This window comes from Plectrocnemia conspersa, unplaced genomic scaffold, assembly GCF_051122295.1.
Source record: "Plectrocnemia conspersa isolate PC_06_02 unplaced genomic scaffold, ASM5112229v1 ptg000003l, whole genome shotgun sequence".
NCBI lineage: Eukaryota > Metazoa > Arthropoda > Insecta > Trichoptera > Polycentropodidae > Plectrocnemia > Plectrocnemia conspersa.
Window position 1 is genome coordinate 8,348,559 of NW_028277167.1, and position 15,207 is coordinate 8,363,765.

Here is a 15,207-nt window from a genome sequence, read left to right on the forward strand (position 1 = left end):
AGCAATTTTTCAACATAATGTTTTCAATGAATCATGATTTGAATACATCTTCTTATTGTGCACTCTTACTCCCATAGGATTAAAATTACACCCTTTACTCCCAGAACAACAAGGAGTCAATGGCGCTTAGTTTTGAAATAATATATAGACTTTAATTTATACGTCAAAGTACTGCTCGCAGAGCTCGTGTTTAAAAAAACCTGCTCTCAAGATTTACGCTGATATAACATTATTTGTAATCCGTAAAAACAAATTCAAGTCCCATAAACAAGCGTCATTCATACGACATATTTTGTGAGAAAACGCCACTTTTTGTGTAGGTACCGTGTTGAAATCGGATTATGGGCGAGAATCGATAGTTGCATCGTGTTTTCGCGATTATCTCACGACAGACGGTCAGCGTTGGCAAATTTCACATAATCTTCGATTCATCATGGTCGGATGGCACGAGTGCTCCGATTTCGAGATTCCTTCCAGCATTATCCGACACTATTATCTCTCTGTGTTCTTGTTGTGATGAAACATGGCGAAACGAGACGTTAAAAATTTCTACGGCCCGAATTACGGAATGGATATGCCCGCTGACCCGTGAACACGTTAACGTTGGGAAAAGAAAGAATACATATGTACTATATACATATGTAATACTTACGTATACCATTGCACGTTAAACCTTTGATAGGATCATCGCAATGTAAAAAGCATAATCATCAAGGATCTAATCTTGATCTAATATTTTTATTTTTATTAATCACAGATTTCCTTCTCAGCATTACGTTTTTAATTATATCTTTCAGTACTTAATCATGGACAGGATTTTTTTTATTTAATAGTTTCTTATTATCATATTTTCAGTTTTGTATGCAAAATTGACAATGAGAGAAATTTTCTTCTAAATTAATTCCTGCCACATTAAACAAATTTTTAATTAAAATATTTTTTTTTCTCGATCAGATGCCAGATACTGAATTCGACCCACGGCCGGACAGTTACAGTTGTTTCCGAATGACATATGCGCGCACAACAGAGAGAGCTTACTTGGCTCTCCACAGAAAGCCTCCACAGCATACCAGCACAGCATAGGACAACCACCAGGGCTTCGCCCTTGGCTGGTAAATTTACATTTTGCCCCTTATTTGGTCATTTTAATTTTTTATATATATATATATTTATAACTTCGGATAACCTTACAATTAAATTGGCATTATTGCGAATGATGAGGAATACGTGAGCGATCAGAATGTATGCGGATGGTCTTTTGAAAATGTTGTAGATTTTAATTTATAAAATAATTTACTTTTAGGTATGGACTGATATTACAAGTATATACAATTCTATAACACCCTTGGTAAGATTTATAGCAGGAGGTGATTATAATACAAAACACACACAATGGGGCTCAAAAACGACAACACCAAAATGTGTATATAATGTCCACTTGTAAAGCAGAGTCCAATGATCTCGAAACAAAGTCGGAAAAAACTATAAGGTTAGTGACTATGGATCGAGATTGATTAGAAATGTATTTATATAATATAATTTCAAATAATTTTGCATGTGCTAAAAGCAACTAATCATCCTTTTTATGAATCGGAGTGACCTTTTTTCCATTTCATTTCCACTACTCTGGAAATGGAAGGACCTCAAAATTAAATTAATTTTAAATCGAAGAGGATTCAAAATACCAGACTTATATACTTTCAGAATGTAGTCTGGGATAAAATATGGTCCTGAAAAAACAATTGACTTCAGCTTGCTAAATCCGTATTCCATGTCAATCAAACTAAAAGTTTTGATTGATAACAAAGATGACCATGAACGCTGTCTCGTCGTAATTAAAAGTAAAATCTGAATGTGACCCAGTGTCATGGTATACGGTATATGAAAATATTTAGCAAACCCGTCGACAATTTTTCAGAACCTACAAAATTGATGTTGTTCTAACTCATCGATGACAGCAAGGAGTGATCGTCCCGTTTTGAGTTAATAATTTGCGTAGTAATATAGTTCTGATGGCAATTGCAAATGATGAACTTTGCGGCCGATCTCAGAGTACGAAATTTGATAAACTTGTAAATAAAAAAACTGTTGTTTATATACTATAAAAAAGCGACAATAACAATTAGTAAAATGTGACTTGCCCTCTTTTCTCTTGACATCTTCATTTAAGGTTATTCTATTATAATATTCTCATGTCTTAATGTATTCTAGTTTTTACTGCAGTTTTTTGCTATTATACTTACCTTGTAAATATTTACATAAATAAATCCGTCAATTACACGTGTAAAAAACACTTGACCCCGTCAGTAAAAATGGCGTTGTTCGGGCGCCAATATTAAAATGTGGAAACATCCGTTTCTAAACATTAAAATGCCCATATTGTAAATTATCACATTACGTCTTTGGTCTTTATATTTTTTTGCCAAATTCGAAAGTCATTGCGTGTGCAAAACGAACATCATTAAACGTATATAGCCATTGAATGGCTATCGTTGCGAAATAGCTCGCGTGCCAAAGGTTGACACTTTGACATGCTGAATAGACGCAGAGATCATCGCCCAGTCACAATATTGACAATCCAATGTAATGTCTGTACAATATGAATCACATTGTAACTTATATGTACAATTGTATTGCAGACAAATTGGTATTTTACCCCACGATTTATTTTATTCTTGACATTCTTACTAAATTTGGTATTAAAATAATTAATTATACAAATATTTGGAATCAATTACCTAATGTAATGTGGCAGTAGACATTACAGAAATAAAAGTATTTATTACTTTAGGGAAACCAAATGTTTTTGGAACGGTATGTACACGGTAATTCGAGAATGTTTATTCAAAGCCACTCAATTAATCATGGAGCTATTGCCTGCGCAACACTGAGCGTTTATTATCCAAAGATTATTATCCTGAACCCCAAGCTTAAGATCATATAGTGCATTACTACTTTCACACCGTTAGAATGGCAGGGCTACGTATTTTTAATTATTTAATTAAATTTAATATTTTATAATTTTTTTAGAACGTATCCCAAAATACTGATTAATTTAGTACAGGCGTATTCTGGTGTTTCGTTTCAACTAGTAGTGGAGCTGCGATCCCTTCAGGGGGCTATTGTAAAAATAAACGCATAGACTTTCACTGGTCCTTCGAAGCCTATTAAAACGGCCTTTCAAAGAAAGTCATAGTTGAAGGAAAACAGGAAGAACGCCAATTTATTTTTGAGAGGAGAAGTTAAACATCTGGCCCTTCAACCCAACTTTACCGCCAAAGAAAGTTAAAACAAGATGTAAAATGCAATGAATTTATGGGTAGTAAATCTGATTCTAATAATTCTGCTCCTATAAACATATGTTAAATGGGAGTATCTAAATAAAAAAATATAATTATTACTGTTTATTTTATCATAACTTGCAAACACCAGGAAATTTATGTAGTGGTAACTAGATAAAACAATCGTAGGATCAGTATCCGGTTGACGAAGAACTATTGCGTCATCTTGGTTTCATTAAGTTAGAAAGTATAGATTTAAAACTTCGGCATATGATTTTTTTAATTCAACATGTGATCAAATTTACGTGTAAAATAAATATGAATTATAAAACTTGTAAAGAGGGAAATATATATGTAGAAAGTGCTTGTTCTTGACATTGACAAAATAATTTAATAATATGTGATTTATTAAAATAATCTGTATTATATATTCCATACATTACTTATAATATAATATTGGAACAAAAATATCATATTGGCATTTGGTTTGGAATGCTAGTAAATATTTATTAATGTGAATATTTTTTCTATTATTTTTTATATCGCTATATAAATTGGTTTACCAAAATGTGATTGAGTTTTATAGATATTTCGATTTATAATAGTTACATTAATTTGATATTTGAGTAGTAAGCATTAACATAACTGGTGTTAAAAAATTGATAAATAAAATTTAATTTATGCACTTCATGTTCAATGATGTTGCATTCGATGGTAAAAATATTTAATATAATTTATTGAATGGTAAAAATATACATAAATAATACAAACTATTGTCATTAGAACGAAAGTACAATGATTTTTGAGGGAATTTAAAAAAAAATCTATATTTTTTATGAAATATAACACGATTTGCTTTATTTATATAATGCTAATATTACTATTTTATAGATTTTTGTATACATTATAGTTAACCAAATAAAGACACGTAATGGATAAAATGTTTTACATATTTATTATAAATTTACAAATTTTTCACATTCAACGCCACCGTATCGCGAATCTCCTACACATTTTCGAAACATCAAAGGATCTTCGTTTTCGAAACATTACAGGGCCACTAAAGCCAAATCTGATGCTCGATCTACTGAAAATTTCTACTATTTTCTGGTAGCATGGGTAATCAGTGGCGTTTTTTTTAACGTTACTCAACAACACATCAAACAATCGTTTACCGACCACTTTGCATCATTACGAAGATCGACTGTTACGTTTCAAAAGAGTTTATGTTCGCATTATGCGATGCATTTATTATCTAATTTTATTTTTGGGAGAGACGTCCTTGCATTTGAAGTACTTGGTATTACGTAAATATTCAAATATTTTTAGCGCTCTCTATGGTATTTCTATAAATATACGCGAAGTGAGTAATATAATAACACCCATGCATACAAAATATGACTAATCATTGCATTATTATTATTGAAAATCTCACTGATTGTGGAACATGTATAAATTTATATCAGGAGTTGACAAGCTTTTACGCCTCGCGGATGACTTTCTATTGAGATTGTCAAAATTTTATCTCATCTTTTAAAATTATAAACGTAACTAAACTATTTTTGATGATAGCTTTGTGTTAAATTTGTATATATAATATATATATATATATATATATATATATATATATATATATATATATATATATATATATATATATATATATATATATATATATATATATATATATATATATATATATATATATATATATATATATATATATATATATATATATATATATATATATATATATATATATATATATATATATATATATATATATATATATATATATATATATATATATATATATATAAATTCTAAGAGTAAAAATAAATTGTTTTTCCATACAGAGCGAAATTTTTGGTTACTTTACTTAAAACTGGCATTTATAAAAAGGAAAATGTTAAGGTACAATTATCACGCAACGTGAGTATATGTGATATTTTATTCATAAACTCATAACTTTCCAATTGGCTCTGTATAGAAAAGCGTTAAGAATTAATTCATAGAAACGACACATTCAAGTTGTTCTGACCCTTGTTTCTTTTACACAAATGGTTCCAAGGGCTCCGCAAAATTGACGATGGAGTTTTGGTGGAGCGCGAGGTTGGCTCTGTCTAAATATTCGAATCTTACAAAGATACACAAAGTCTGAAACGGTAAACTGACACCAGGATTTGCACAATTTTGATTTCATCATGTTTTTTAGGAGAATGAAATATTATTTTATGAATTGTAATTATACATTTTTAATAAAAAATAATTTTATATTTTAGTACGTTAGAGCAGCAGAGATTTTGAAAAGAAAATCTTTTTCTAAGATGATGCACATTTCCACCTCTCTGGGAAAGGCCGTCATTTAATTAATATTTTTTTTATACTGATCGAAATACATTTAATGTTTGATTAATAAAAATAACCGAAGTGGCTTTTTTTAATTCATTAAATTAATCACACTTTATATCAGAGTAAAAATAATTTGTAAGATAAACAATAAACATTTCTAATAAAATAATATTGCTACTGATTTAATATAAAAAAATATTATTAAAATATTTATTTCAACATTTTACTAACGTCAAATCCATATACGTATTAACATTTTAACGTGTGGCAACTCTTCGCTGTTTTGACATTTCTACCATCTGATTTGGCCATAACCGCACCATCGCTGAAATCTTGAACCATATCGTTTAATAAATAAATAACGTCCAAATTCCATCAGATCGAATACAAAATCGCAATGGCAAACCCTTTAGACGGTACCGCTGAACTTTTGAGTGAGCTTGACAGTAAGATTTCACATTTGTACACAACTCTACTCAAAATAATATAAAATATTTAACCTGAAATATATTGCACTAGAAAAATTACTAGTCCTGCTGCGAGATGGTCGAACTCTCATCGGATACTTACGCAGCGTCGATCAATTCGCGAATCTAGTGTTGCACAAAAGTATTGAACGAATACATGTCGGAAAACAATATGGCGATATACCTAGAGGCATTTTCATCATCAGGGGAGAAAATGTGGTCTTGCTCGGCGAAATAGTGCGTATTGAATTAATTATTGATTGACTTTAAAATAGGAACGATTCGATAATATTGTTATTTTACAGGACAAAGAAAGGGAGGAAAAATTGGATCTGGTGGAAGTTTCTGTGGAAGAAATCTTAGACGCCCAAAGAAGGGAGCAACAATCGAAAAGCGATCATCATCGACTCCTATCCAAGGCGTTAAAGCAACGAGGTATAAACATGGCGGCAGACTTGGGCCACGACGATATGTTCTGATGTTTCGCAAACTTCCGTTGAGAAAAATCGTTGACATTCTCTACGTATATATATATGCAACTAAGGTAACCGTAAATCTCAATGTATATTGTATAAGGTTTTCTATAATAAAAGTAAGTATTAGGTGGATAATTTATCATATTAATAAAAATGTATTTCAATATAACAATCTTTGTATTTAGAATAGTCTCGTTAGACAAAATAAAATAATTACATTTTTATACGAAAACATTCATAACGAACAAATGTATAAAAAATATACTATATATACATATTTTTTTAAGCAATGTATGATTTGTTACAAATTTTATGCGAAATGAAAATTTAATTATAATTAAATTAGTAGATTTATATTTCCCTATAAATATTCTTATATCAGTCATATAATTAAGTAGGTGTATTTATTTCAATGATTATTTGAAATTAATATTAAAAAAAAAATACTGTAGTGAAGAAAAATCATTAGAAAAGGGCATTAGTCACAAATGAATATGTATGGATTTCTGTGTTTAAATCTTAAGTTTATGAATAACTAACATACCCTTTTTTACCATGATATAAAAATGCTAATACTATGCAGTCATTTTAACAAGATATTAATACAATTTGGTTTAGTTTTACATTGACTATATAATTATTAAGATAAATTATACTGATAAAAATATAAATAACATGAAAAAGACTCAGAGATCCGTTATTTAATATAATTTAACAGTTCTAATTTTACATACAATACTCTGTCAATAATACACAGTCAGACCATTCAACTTGAGTCAACGAATAATAGTTGATTGTAGATTACTTTCACTATATTGAAATAAATGTATACAATATATAAAAAAGAGAAATGATGAGAATATCGACATAATATTAACTTTTAAGACCAATGAAGGGTATCAACCCAAAATGGATCATCGCTTTTTAATTAACAAAAGCCACTTCATACTGACTGGGTATATAAAAACAGAGTATAAATTCAATTATGCACATCCAAACAAAATGTCAGTCTTGCCATAAAGTTTACATTTTGTTTGTCTTCTTTATATTTAAAAATAGTCAAACTCCTTCAATTAACATAATGCACTATTTAATACTTAATCTATACAACTAATATTATTAAATTAATCAAAGGAATTTAACTTTACAACATTACATAAATATAAAAATATTTATATACACAAAATGATTCATATATACATACATAAAAAAATAACAATAAATAAAGTTAAAGATTAGTCTCTCTTAAACTTCTGTGCGTTTCCCAAAAATCTTTACATTCATTAATCTCCTTATTTTCTTGCGTCAAAATGATCCTCTTAATTTCAATACTTCCATGCTCTATGCCCCCGTTTGATCTCTTATTCCTAGGACTAATATTTTCTTTATCTATCATCTTTTCCGAAGATTCGTCAAACGAATCTTTCTTATTCTTCAACAGCATTTCTCTATCGGATCCGTCCATTTCAGAAACGCTACTCAACTCCACAGGCTTATTGCCATTCAAGCAATACAACAAAGAATCGGTCATTTTATTCTCCGACATATTATCTAAATCGCAATAATCTTCCGAATCGCTCACAAAAGACAAATCGACGGGAGATTTGGTCAAAATTGACCTACACAACAAGTACTGCCTGAACGGATCCGTCAATGTACCGCGCTGGTCATCGTCGGACATTTCTAATAATTTATTACCGACGATTTCGGTGTCGGACTGATCCAGAGAGTAGATTTTATGCGATTTGTTCTTTCGATGCTTTTTCGAAATCAATTCGTCGTCGGTTTGAAACGAACACGTCTCATCTTTGGAATGATCCTTATCTTTGAAGCGTTTATATTTGACGCAGTACGACTTTGAAGGACAGCTCTCGTCTGTCGAGATAAAGTCAGAATCGTTTTTGATGGAAGCCGACGACGAAGACATGAACGTGCTGATTGAACTTGATGAATCGTTGGAATTGTGTACATGCTCTTGCACACCAGTTTGTGACGAAACTAATTGGTCACAGTTAATTATCACCGGTTTGCGAGATCTTGGCGTCATGATCGATTCCTGAAATTTAAGAATAGATTATTATAATTAATACTTTAAACCATCCAAAAGCTAACTAAATAAATACTACTTTTTCTATTGCTAAAATAATATACTCATCAATTATAACACAGTATCTCATATTCATTTAAATTTTGTTTGTTCTAAAACACTACCCTTGGATGTCTACCATATACGTCAAATACATAATAATAAATGGCATCATTGCAATGAGCACAACAACTGTTTGAAAAAATAATTTATCTCATAAGCTATTGAATCTACATAAAAAAATATTTAATCAATATGATTAATTTTTTTCTGTAGCATTAATGGATCTTTTATTTCTCAAACTAGTGTTGCAAATCTGTGTTTTGATTTTTTCTATGATATACACTTTGTTTTTTAGAACAAACCCATACGTATTATATTTTTCTTTAGATAAAAAGCGACAGAAATCCATTACATTATAATTAATTCTCTAGTATGTTTATTTACGTAAGCTGTCAACTACCTGTAAATTTTAATAAAAGTATGATGATGCAAAGCATAATATATTTAAATAATGTAATTTATATAGAATATGTACAATGGTTAATCTAAGAATGCACGAATAAACTGATCACACACAGGTCACAATTATAAAAGGCTAGTAATACATTCTTAGATTAATAAAAAAAAATTAAATGTGTAATGATTAAGCTATAAGTTATTATTAACATGCACTATATACACAAACCGTCACCTTATGATACATAAATGATGTAATATTAAATGTTTAGTTCATATTTATGATCCTTCAAAAGCACCACCGATCCGTCAACATAATCCATTTATCCGAGTAGTGAAGTTCAACAACAAACCTGCATAGCTCTCGGCATTTTTTGAGCCGATTTCGTTATCGGAGACATAGAGCCTCTCCTCATGACGCGATTGCCCGCATAAATCGGAGTCGAACAACTTCCTGATATATCTACGTTCATTAAAACGTTGGACAACTTTGGAGTGCTCATCATCATGAGATCGTTCTCCAGCTTCCTTCTGACTATATGAGGAGTGACCTGAATCTGAGGCCCGTCTTCGTGCTTGGGCGTATCGATGATATTCTCAAACTTATCATCGATTGGTAATTCTTTATCATCCGCTTCCGCGTGTTCGAGTTCTTTTCGATCGATATTAGCATCTTCCGAGGTATGTTGATCAATGTCGGTCTTTTCTATCAGCTTGGAGCTAGACGGACTCTGAAATATCACAACGAGGAAAGCATGCGTCAAGCGAAGACGTTATTTACATTTATGTGACACACACAATGAGTTACAATATGTATAATATATAAAGCGACGAAAGTTAACGATGATGACATGCTTGTTATATGAATGAATTAATATATTCAATATTGTGTTTACCTCCAAGATTGATTGATAGCCAAAGCCTTGATCTGGTATCAGAGACGTTTTCTTCATTGTTTTACTCATAAGACTTTTGTTGAAGATGTGCTTTTTCAAAGACTGTCCGATGGATCTTTGCTTCTGAGCACGTTGAAGTTGTAAGGGTGTACCTGTATAAATAAAACGATTGTTAGACTCTGTGTCTCGGCGAGTGCCGCAACAACAAAAAGTTTTAATATTACAAGTACAAGGGCCAGGGCATTCATCAACACCAATTATTCAATTTAGTGCATTTTACACTAAATTCAAATCGATTTTTATAATTTCATTATCATGTTAAGTTTTATTTTATGGAAAAGAGAATAAGCAATGTGAATGATTGATGACATTTTATATATTTTTTTATCGACTTAATTTCGCAAGTTTTTTATTGTACAGTAGACCCCCAATAACACGGTAAATTGGGAAGATTTTTGATAAATGATACTGCAGTAATATATTTTAAAAACAGATTTAAATTATACTCTATTTGTGTTAACCCAGTCAGTTTGAGAGCTATCCGTTTCATTATTATTCATAATTGAGAGAGATGGAAAGTTTGGGTTTACGCCCCTACTATTAACTCTAAAGCACACAATACAAATATACTTATCATTACTCGTGTTTATATTTTGAACAAATTTATATAAATTAAAATCATTACTATATTTTTTATATTTATCAATCAATCGGAGTAATGATAAGGATTTGTCTAGTAATACAATACACAATACCGTGTCCGTTCTCCCTATTAAACTGCTTGATGAGTCGTCTCTTATTCTGTGACTCGGGCAAAGCTTGAATGTGCGCATACAACTGCGCCAAAGCAGCATCAGTAAACGTAGTATTACTCGACCGATTCTTTTCATTGTTTTGTGAAGAATCTACTGTATCAGTCGTCTGTCTGTTGACAAACGTAAAAACTGTCTTTGCCGCCGTTCTATCAGAAACACTCTCATTAAGATCTTCGCCCTAAAAAATCATATCTTTATTAAATGTCACTCTTAAGTAGACAAATAAAAATATGACATGTTAACAACCGTCGGTGATAGAAGTCTCCGTTGTTCTTTCAATGTAAAATAAGCAGTGATATCGGTGGTGAGTTGAGGTGGAATTGTAAATAATTGGAGAGCTCTTGTTATCATGAAGCTCAATATTGGCGCTAAAGTTTGAGAATCAGAGTGAAGAGCTTCCGGAGATAGCTGTATAATTTTAATTAAAATATAAGAATATATTTTTTTAATATCATATTATAGTCATCACATACCTTTCTAGGACACATAATATGAGGCGTGAACATTGTAGCTAACGCCGATGGTGACATTCTGTTCGAATCCTCGCGAGAAGCGGCATGATTCAATAACAATAAAAGACGCTGCGCTAATTTACGACATAACGCCGGCAGTAAAAGCAAAAGGAGTCTTATGGCACCCAATAGACGAGTTTCACAGTTGCTGATAACTTGATTTTCACTAAAACAAGTGCCTGAAATATATCAATAATAATTATATTCCATTCGATTTAAATATAGTCGTTTAATATAAAAATATTAATTACTAGCTAAATGACAATAAGCTTGATAGTGTTGATATAAAAGCAAAGGCTCGGGCGTATCAGCTAAAATGCCTTTTAAAACCGATGCCATATCGTGTACGCTATAAGATTGATCGTTTTCATTTTCGCTGTTTATTATTCCACCCGAAGATAACAATTTGCGTAATTGTTGCTGTCTTGTTAGCGATCCTGTTCGTCTAAAAATGCCTTCTTGACAAACATCTATAAAAGAAAAGTATTATTATCAAATGCTTAAAACGTGTAATATTTAATTAAAAATATACTCACTACTATCTTCACTGAGAATATCGATTAATTGATATATTTGACTAATATTTTCTTCAGTCAAGAAAAACGTTTCAGTGTTTTTAGTTGGTGCGCCGTTGCTTTTGTTGCCGTTGTCCGTTTTAATCTTTTTAGAAAAACCCCATTTGAACGCTTTATTAGGCTTATCAGTAGGACTTCCGTTTCTGTACAACATATATATATTTTAAGAGCACTATAAAATATATTATTTAACCGATATAAACTTACTCGTCTGTGTTCATATCAATTATAAACGACAGGTGCATTCGCACAAGAATAAAAAATTGCTCTGGGTTTTCCAGTCGCAATTTTTCGGCGATGTCGTCTTCCATTTTGAGGTTTGGTTTTCGTTTCCTTCAAAGTGAAAGTCTTTACTGTTGGCGTTGCACAATTGGCGTAATTCACCTTTTAAGACGCATATTTTGACGGAAAACACACAACACCGGCCAAAACATGAGCTAAACAAACAACACAAAGCGTCTCATTGTGTAGAACCAATATGTTCGAAAACTCGTTTTCAACTTGTCAAACCGCAACCGTTGTAATGTTTTTTAAACATTGGCCGTAACACAAAAGTTTTTGTCGTAACACAACGTCATTTATTGAATGCAATAATGCACATACAATAAAAGAGACAATTTAATTATTTTTTTAATCTAAAAATAAAATATAATATATAATTAATTTAAATTATACATATTTTTCATTTAAAAATTATTATTTATAATAATTAAAAAAATGGCGGCTTCCGTAAATGATGGCAAAAGATATCATTGAGGCAGACTCTTTGGTTTTTCATACTGTCATAATTTTAAACCTCCCCCCTCCCACCCCCACACATACACACACACATAAAAAATTGTTACATAATATATTTAAAAGCAGCCCATATGATTAATATTTAATAAAAATTGTATAATTATATTAAATTTGAATAAAATAGTATTTCTGCTTTTAGAATTTCAAATAGGGGATGATCTATCTTCAGCCACCAAACTTTTTTTAATACGTAAATTTGATGATATATTCGTTTTTTAATAATTGAACATTTGCTGTATTTCATTAATTATGAGAAATAATATTAATTAAATGGCCGCTCTTTGCAGCAGCCGATCCTTCCAATATAATTTTCGATGACTTTTTCGTACATTTCGGGTGGTATTTCGACTATAACTTAGCAGATTTTGTTTTTTGGGTGCTCCAATGTTTCGGGTTTGCCAATATAGACACGACCCTTAACCTAATTCCATAAAAAAATTCAACCGCATTTGATGTTGGCGGCCAGTCGAGGTCACCAAAATGTGAAATAATTCAAACTAGGAACTTTTTACTCAAATCATTCAATGTTGCACTCGATGCATTTTATTGGGACCACATATATATATTCAATATTAATATCTTCGATTTTGTGGCAAAAATAACGGTTATCATGCGGCAATAGTGTTCACCGCTAACTGTTATAGCCCAACCTTCATCGTTTTCAAAAAAGTAGTAAGGCGCAATGACGCCGCCTGACCACAATGCGCACCAAACAATCACTTTTTGGGCATGTAATGGTCTCTTGTGAATCACTTGAGGATTTTTCCCGCCTCGTATACGGCAATTTTGCTTATTATTATTAGATTAATACATTGCTGCTAATATTGAAAGCTCGAATTGGATCAGCCAATATATTATAAACAGAAAATATATGTGTCTGTCAATATGTCTATCACAAGAACTCCCAAATGATAAACAATAGCGACATGACATGTTGGCTGGCATTTCTAGGTCAACTGAGCTATTTTTACTTTTTAGTTGAAAGTTAAGCTAAACATCACCGTGCTAACGACAGAATACGTGTTAATTGTATACAGCTATGTATAATACATATTATGTTTAGTTTGTAAAATTAAAACTCCTGACTCCACTTGTTTCTATTGTCAGCAGTGGTCATCACGCTATCCACATTTCATCCAAAAACACACATACGATTTACTCACACAATCATATTGTAGGAGTTGACAACCAGTTAGTGTAATATCATATATATTTTATTTTGTCCGAAATAGACGATATTTATTTTTATAACCGGATGGGACACAGACGAAATCTTTGAAAGGAACATTACCGCTTCAACAAGAACGAGCGAGACAGCGAATATTCTTACGCGCATGTGTCGCTTCTCTCTCGCATACGTCTGTATACGTAGACAACGCATTTACAAAATTATTGCAGTACGAATTTTTGACGTATCTGTTACCAGCAAACTGTTTTTGGATTCGGTATCCACAATTTTTCATAGTGACTTTTTAAACATTGAAAATGAGCTACCAATATTCTTCTACATCATTAAAAAATGATAATATTGTTGGAACGAAACCAAAGAAAACTGACTTCCAACTTAACCGTGATTTTATTTTATATTTTTATTTTTTAAATATAATTAATTGTATTTTAAAATATGTATATTTTCTATGTATGTAAATTTATATCTATTATGTAAATAATTTGTATCACTATATAATAAAAATATTTTAATAATTTATGGGGGCCAATATAGATTTGTTATGGCCAAAACTAGTGGGCACTGGAGTAGCATCGGCGTGACGGTTTTTTCTCTCTCTCTTCCGGCAAGCTTGTAAGGGTTCGGACGCGTGCCGTCGCGCGTCCGCCCCATTCTTATAATGTAAACCGTCAATCTTAAATAAATATTACTGCAGCGGCTCAATCTGTGTCTCATTGCCAACTGCCATCATCACAGTCCCTAAACTGTTGACGCCGACGTGATCCTGAGCACACATATGGAGTCAGACGAAAAATGGCAGACACAGACGCCGCTGCAGTACAAAAAGCCGAGCCGCTGTAAACCCACTTGCTGCCACCCCGCCGGAGCTTCCCTGGATCCGGACTCGAGCTGGCGGACCACCAAGACGATGGGCCTGCGCCTCCGACCATGAGCCGCCATCGTCAGCCGCCGCCGCCGCCGACCACGTGACCCAGAAAGCATCCGGCGCCACCACGCGCCTCCAGCGAGAAGCCACCGAAGTGCTGCCGTAGACCAGGCTCGAGTGGACCACGCGTGACCCGTCACGCACCCGTAGGGCTACGCCCCCGCGACTCCGAGCTCGAACCGCATGTTCGGGGCCCGTCACGCGCGCGCCCTGTGTAGCTGCACCGACGCACCACAGGGCCCCGAAAGGTGCTCCCGGACATGCCCGTTCTTCTCGCGCCCCCTGGAGCCCTACGCGCCGCCCGGGTCTACGCGTGTTCCACTCGGCTTGGAGCGAAGCACGCCGCGCGTCACTGGAGGCCGCGCCGCCACACCAT

The 15,207-nt window shown here is 32.6% G+C and overlaps 2 protein-coding genes and 1 long non-coding RNA gene across 4 annotated transcripts in view; 2 read left to right on the forward strand and 1 right to left on the reverse strand.

Moving 5' to 3' along the window:
* The window catches only part of LOC148236514 (uncharacterized), a 49,583-nt gene extending 46,847 nt beyond the window's left edge, over positions 1-2,736 (forward strand). Inside the window, exons 2-3 of the long non-coding RNA XR_015809130.1 lie at positions 955-1,112; positions 1,304-2,736. This is a non-coding gene — a long non-coding RNA (uncharacterized LOC148236514). The remainder of the gene's footprint in view (positions 1-954; positions 1,113-1,303) is intronic.
* Positions 2,737-5,905: 3,169 nt separating this feature from the next.
* Positions 5,906-6,740, forward strand: LSm1 (U6 snRNA-associated Sm-like protein LSm1). The gene is made up of 3 exons (XM_088183190.1): positions 5,906-6,079; positions 6,153-6,337; positions 6,406-6,740. The coding sequence occupies exons 1-3, from the start codon at positions 6,031-6,033 to the stop codon at positions 6,577-6,579; spliced, it is 408 nt and encodes a 135-aa protein (XP_088039316.1). The 5' UTR covers positions 5,906-6,030; the 3' UTR covers positions 6,580-6,740.
* On the reverse strand, positions 6,735-12,492 carry LOC148236518 (rho GTPase-activating protein 19-like). Of its 2 annotated transcripts, XM_088183188.1 has the most exons (9): positions 12,127-12,492; positions 11,881-12,062; positions 11,596-11,814; positions 11,306-11,523; positions 11,079-11,240; positions 10,773-11,010; positions 10,018-10,169; positions 9,475-9,852; positions 6,735-8,632 (listed from the first exon to the last, which is right to left on the reverse strand). In XM_088183188.1, exons 1-9 carry the CDS (start codon positions 12,228-12,230, stop codon positions 7,805-7,807), a joined length of 2,481 nt encoding a protein of 826 aa, XP_088039314.1. In that variant the 5' UTR covers positions 12,231-12,492; the 3' UTR covers positions 6,735-7,804. The 2 variants fall into 2 exon arrangements, with proteins under 2 accessions (XP_088039314.1, XP_088039315.1); XM_088183189.1 differs by lacking the exon at positions 9,475-9,852.
* Between the last annotated feature and the right edge of the window lie 2,715 nt (positions 12,493-15,207).